A 6,567-nucleotide genomic window follows, 5' to 3' on the forward strand; every position below is an offset into this window, starting at 1 on the left:
GGGCGCTTGGAACCTGGCACTAATGAAGGAGGGTCATGTAATCAAATCGAGCGTGGACAAAGGGCGGTGTCGCACGCAAGATTCCAAGGATGGCCTGGGGTATAAGGGAGAGTAATTCGAGACCAAAAAATGGTGGAAAAAAAAGGAGGAACAAAGCGAGAAATGCTTTAATAATCACGGTCACTGATGAGGAGATGTGACTGAAGAACCTCATTAGTCAAGATGACTAAAGCAAGGTCTCCGACTGCGGCACCCGTGCCGGAGGCCCTTGTACTTATACTAGTAGATATTTGAAGTGTAGGTTTCCCACCCTACCCGCGGGAGCCCCGCGCATCATAATCAATCAATCGAGTCCGTGGTCATGACACTCCGTGTAACAGTGTTGGCCGTGCCAATGAACCTTCGGCTCCAAGTCGACTCGCCTATATAACTTGCAGGCACTCTGGGTAACAAGTTGGAGGCAGGATTCGAGCAAGAATTCTAGATCCTTCAGATGCGCAGTCCGCTTGGCGAGCGTATAGTATACAGGAGGATCGGCACACGGGGATCTTCATCCCGGCCGGCGACTTGACGAGATGCCGCTTTTTGCTTTTGACGTTCCACGTTGCCGGTCCTCTCTGTCCCCACTTCCCCTCCACCCTCAGCGCTAGCTATGCCCGGTCTATCCCTCGACAGCCCGCTCTCGCTGTACTCCATCCCGGCGATGTGGGCCACCGCGTTCGCCCCCGTTGTGTTGCGGGTGTGTGCCATGGCAGACATTGCCAGACAGACTACAGTGCGCTGACGGCAGACGGTAGACGATGACGATCATGAAGACGAAGGGGTACAACAAGTGCGTGCTATCCTGGCCTCTAGCTGCCTTCTTATTCCACGCAGCCTCGCGCCACGCGGCAATACCGCTCAGGTCGCTAACGACAAGGCCGTGCCCCCAGCCGTGGCTGCACGCATACAGCGACTGGAAGGCGCGCATTACGTGGGTGCTCTTATCTTTGGTGTCGTGCGCGTCTAACGATTGCAAAGAATGGCATGGAGAACTTCCCGCTATGGGCAAGTGCAGTGGTGCGTCCTTCCGGCCACCTACTTTACTCCGCGCTCATCATCACAGCTTGCTGCCAACTACGCCGGCCTGGACAACCGCAAGGTCAACACCATCTCCCTCGTATAGTGCGTATGCCCTTGTTGCATACCGTCTGTGACTCATTCTCGCCGCAAGTATACTCGGCCGCGTCCTCTACAACTACTTCTACATCACCCAGCGAACGGTCACCCAGAGCAATCTCCGCTCGGTTGTTTTCTTCGGGATCCTGCGTACGTGGTCTCTGCCAGGGACACGACAACTGACCGTGATCCTTTAGCGCTCCCGGTGTATCTTCTGATCAGTGCTGCGTCCAAAGTAGCCAGCGGATAGTTAACGAACACAGCTTCACCTTACTGCCCTGTCAATATGAGGGAAGGAAGCTGCAAGCGGCAGATGACGAACCTTCTATTATTATCACCAACTAAGTCTTTTGCAAGTTCTCTTCACTAGATAATAAAGTTGACATCTTTCTATTATTTCTTTTAGAAAAAATAGTATCTTATCTGTTAAGTTGGCCTATTTTCAATTATGGTTGTAGACATGGTACAATAAAAGTTGCTTGTGAAATTTCCCCTGAACTCAGCATTATTTCCATTGTGAGTCATGGAACTGTGTTGCTTTGGGGCTGATTATCAGCAGTGATTGCCCAAGGGATCAACCGGACAAGATTGCCAGGTTTGGCGCTGATTCAGGCTTGGAGTATGAGTCCGTCCTGCCCTCGTCACTGCCCCTGCCACTTGTCCCCTCCTCCTCCACTCCTGTGGTCCCTGCACCTGTCATGCCGTCCGGAGTCACTCTCACCGCAGATGCCTGGCTGGACTCACTCAAGGCGAAAATTGATAGCCTAACTGAGGCCCTTGCCTTACTCTCCAAACTGGGGACTTCCGCCTATCACATAGGTACAAAGGATGTCTACCGGTACACCAATGGCTTCGAGGACCTGATGGACCTCGCCGGATTCGAAGACGCGTTGGTCAAGGTGACCAAGTTCCGCCACAGACTTGATCCCCTGATCAACAACGGAATCACGTCCTCGAATGACCCCCCGGACCTCCGGGACTATCTTAGCTGGCGCACCCGGGCCTTCCGTCAATACGAGGCCCTGGTCCGGGCCAAGCTGATCAAGTCAGCCGCCCCCAAGACGCCTGGCGGTTTGATTCGGACTCCGTTTCCGGTCAACCGCGTCCCGGCTCCGGCTCCCTTCCGCCCGGTGGCTCCGGTCGTGCCACCCGCGGCCCGCGCCCCCGCTCCGGCGCCTCCAGCTCCCGTCCCCATGGAGTTGGATCGCACTAGGGCTCGGGGTGCCCCTCGTCGCGCCTGCTTCAGGTGCGGCGACCCAAACCATCTCGCCCGAGATTGCCCCCTCCCCGCGGATGTCCGCTCAATGGACATCCTCGACGAGGTGATCCAACAACTCGGTGACGAGATGTTAGCGGAGTTGATCGCCCGCTACTCGGACACAGCTGCGCTGCCGGAAACAGCCGCGGAGTCGATGGCCGGAGAGGATTTTGTCCCCCGCGACGAGTGACTGGTGTGCCCTCGTTCGCGTCCGTAAATCGTTTCGCTTGTTTGTATGACGAATCAATTCCTTTGCCCTACAACGAGCCTGAAACGAAAGACATACCCTCCCCCGCCCCGTTTCGACTCCGTCTCCGACTTCGCCCGCGACTCCGGTCATCGTCCTTCGCCGCCTCACTGCCTGGGAAAAGAAACTGCCCAAGCAGTACACTGTCGCTGCTTCCCCTGGAGTGAACTCCCTCCACCTCCCGTTGGAGCTAGAGTCCACTACCAGCGCGCTTAAGCTCTCGCTCTCCGGCCTGGTTGACTGTGGTGCCACCTCCGACTTTATCGACACGAACTATGTCGCTCGGAATGGCATTCCGGTCCGCACCCTGGCGCAACCGATTCCGGTCTTTAACGTTGATGGCACTCCGAACGACGCCGGCTCCATCAACCAGATCGCGGACTTGGTCTTACGCTACAAAGGCCATTCCGAGCGTGTTCAACTCGCCGTCACTCATCTTGGTAAACAAGACCTTATTCTGGGGTACTCCTGGCTGCGGAAGCATAACCCGGAAATCAATTGGGAAACCAAGGAGGTCAAGATGACACGGTGCCCCCGCGGTTGCTCCACTTGCCGCGAGGAAGAACGCGTTGAACGGACTGAGCTACGGCGACTCCGGCTGCTCCAGAAGCGACTCCGCTCCGGCCCGTTCCCCTCGGTCTGCACCATGGACCTCTCTGGGCCTGACGACGGAGACGATTCCGTCTCCGGTGACGACTCCGCCCTGCCTGATCTGATGCCGGACTCCGACGACGATGAAGACGATGGTCAGCTTGAAGATGGTGACCGCATCTTCTACACCTCGTTCCGCCCCTCGGAGGAGATACGCGCTGGCAGTACTGTCTCACAGCGCCTGGCCGAAGCCTTCGCCAGGAACTCCGCCCCTCCGCCCTCCGAGATCCCGGACTGGGCTAAGGAGTTTCAGGATGTCTTCAACAAGGAGTCCTTCGACACGCTACCGGAGCGGAGAGCCTGGGACCACGCCATTGAACTCGTCCCCGACGCTAAGCCCACCAACTGCAAGGTGTACCCCATCTCGCCCCTCGAGCAACGCGAGCCTCGACGCGTTCATTGAGGAAGGGCTTTCGACGGGCCGGATTCGCCCCTCCAAGTCTCCGATGGCGTCTCCGGTCTTCTTCGTCAAGAAGAAGGACGGCGGACTCCGCTTCGTCCAGGACTACCGTGCTCTCAACGCGATGACTGTCAAAAACCGGTACCCCCTTCCGCTGATCAACGACCTCATCAACCGGCTCAAAGGCGCTCGTTACTTCACCAAACTCGGACGTCCGTTGGGGCTTCAACAACGTCCGGATCAAGGAAGGTGACGAGTGGAAAGCGGCTTTCCGGACTAACCGAGGCCTGTTCGAGCCCTTGGTGATGTATTTCGGCCTGACAAACTCTCCCGCGACGTTCCAAACGATGATGAATGACATTTTCCAGGACCTCATCCTCTCCGGAGACGTCATGATCTACCTTGACGACATCCTGATCGCCCATTCCGACCTCCGGAAACACCGGCAGATCGTTCAGGAGCAGCTCCTATAGTCAGATCTATGCATAAGATATGGGTGGTGTCCAGGGAATATTATGTATAAGATATGGGTCCAGCTATTTGTAATATATAACAGCCCTTGAATTTATTATTATTAGACTACCTGAGAGGGTTATCAGTGATGGAGTGATGGCATCTAGATATATACCTTGATGTGGAACCATTTTTGATTGGCATCAGTGATTCTGATGGCTATATAGAGATCCATCAATTTCATCCCAATTAGGATGATAATCTCTTTTCCCTATCACACAGTCCCCCTAACTACATACCGGGTCATCGGCCTGAAGAAATAGGACTTAAGGATATTATATATGATATTACATAAGTGATATCTGTTAATCCTGTTGTGTAATATCAGTTTTGATCTCCTGTCACAATTCCTGTCACAAGTCTCAGTTATAGGTCTCTGGTGAAACACCCATATCTTATGGATAGCTTTCTGTGGACCTCACCAGCATTTTATGCATAGATCTAGCCATAGAGGGTGTCAGGAGGTCTTGCGGCGACTCCGAGAGCACAAGTTGTACCTCCGAGCGGAGAAGTGCGACTTTGAAAAATCGTCAATCGAGTACCTCGGAGTCATCATCTCCCACAACCACGTCGAAATGGACCCCGTCAAGGTCGCAGGCGTCTCCGCTTGGCCGACTCCGGAAAACAAGAAGGACATTCAGCAGTTCCTTGGGTTCGCTAATTTCTACCGCAGGTTCATTCGGGACTTCTCGACCCTGGCGCGCCCTCTTTTCGTGCTCACCAAGAAGGACCAGCAATGGACTTGGGGCAATGCGGAGGCCTCCGCGTTCCAAGCGATCAAGGACGCAGTCACCTCGGAACCGGTCCTGGCGATTCCGGACGACGCACGGCCTTTCCGACTTGAGGCGGACAGCTCTGATTATGCGACGGGGCGGTTCTTTCACAATCCGCCCCGGACGGGAAGTGGCACCCTGTAGCATTCTATTCCAAAAGCTTAAATGATGTCCAGCGCAACTACGAAATCCCACGACAAGGAGATGCTGGCAATCATCCCGCACTCGAGGAGTATAGACACTTCCTCGAGGGCGCCGTGCATCCCGTCGAGATTTGGACTGACCATAAGAATCTGGAGTACTTCAGGAAGACGCAGCACCTCAACCGGAGACAGGCCCGCTGGTCCCTCTACCTCTCCCGGTTCGACTTCACGCTGCACCACAAGCCCGGCCGCGACATGGGCCGACCTGACGCCCTCTCTCGGAGACCCGACCACGGAATCGATTCCGACAACTCCGGCGTCGTCCTTCTGCGGCCCGAACTCTTCCATGTCCGCGCTCTCGAAGGTGTTTCCGTTTCCGGCCCTGGTTCTGAACTCCTTCGCGACATCCGCGATGCCCTCTCCGGTGAGCCTGACTTAGAGGAGCCCGTCGCACTAGCGGCCCGGCAACTCCTAAAGGTCCAAGGTCAAGCTCGAGGCCCCCGCTCCTCGCGCTCCAACGAGTGGGCTGTCTCCGGTGGTCTTCTTCACTTTCGTGGGAAGATTGTCGTACCTAAGGATAAGGACCTCCGGAGACGCATCATCGAGCTCTGCCACGACACTCGAGTTGCCGGACACGCTGGTCGCTTCAAGACCTTGGAGTTGGTCTCCCGGAACTACTGGTGGCCTCAGATGTCTCGCCATATTGGCCGGTACTTCGCGACCTGTGACTTGTGCTGTCGCACCAAAGCACTCCGGAGACTGCCCCACGGAGAGCTGCACCCAACGGAAACGCCCCCAGAGCGTTGGCATACCGTCTCCGTCGACTTCATCGTCGAAGCTTCCGGAGGCCCATGGGTACGACGCGATCATGGTCGTCGTCGACACCCTTGGGAAGCGTGCCCACTTCTCGGAGTGTCACACCACGGTCGACGCAGTAGGGGCGGCTCGCCTCTACTACCGGAATGTCTGGCGCCATCACGGGACTCCCGAGACGCACGTCTCCGACCGCGGCTCGCAGTTCATCGCGGACTTCACCCGAGAACTCTGGCGTCTAATCGGCATCAAGCCTGCCACGTCCACCGCGTACCACCCGCAGACAGACGGTCAAACAGAGCGCGTCAACCAGGAGCTGGAGCAGTACCTGCGGATCTTTACCAACTATCAGCAGGACGACTGGGATGAGCTGATTCCGGCCGCGGAGTTCGCCTACAACAACCACGTTCACTCCTCCACGCAACAAGTCCCCTTCATGACGGACACGGGACGACTCCCGCGCATGGGCTTCGAACCCGGAGTCCGTTCCGCTATGGAGTCCGTGAACAAGTTCCGCGACCGGATTGCCACTGGTGTTGCCGAAGCCAAGGCCGCGCTCACTAAGGCCAAAGAGGAGTACAAGCGCTACTACGACCGGAGACGCACTCCGT

The 6,567-nt window shown here is 56.3% G+C and overlaps 1 protein-coding gene across 1 annotated transcript; it reads left to right on the forward strand.

Annotated features, from left to right (window-relative positions):
* Positions 1 to 652: 652 nt before the first annotated feature.
* On the forward strand, positions 653 to 1,408 carry MIND_00981000 (uncharacterized protein; the record flags this gene model as incomplete). Its single annotated transcript, XM_037366420.1, has 7 exons — positions 653 to 739; positions 798 to 832; positions 877 to 973; positions 1,021 to 1,059; positions 1,106 to 1,164; positions 1,214 to 1,308; positions 1,356 to 1,408. The coding sequence occupies 7 exons, from the start codon at positions 653 to 655 to the stop codon at positions 1,406 to 1,408; spliced, it is 465 nt and encodes a 154-aa protein (XP_037217832.1).
* Positions 1,409 to 6,567: the final 5,159 nt, after the last annotated feature.

This window comes from Mycena indigotica (genome assembly GCF_014461135.1).
Source record: "Mycena indigotica strain 171206Taipei chromosome Unknown Mind.scaff0008, whole genome shotgun sequence".
Lineage (NCBI taxonomy): Eukaryota > Fungi > Basidiomycota > Agaricomycetes > Agaricales > Mycenaceae > Mycena > Mycena indigotica.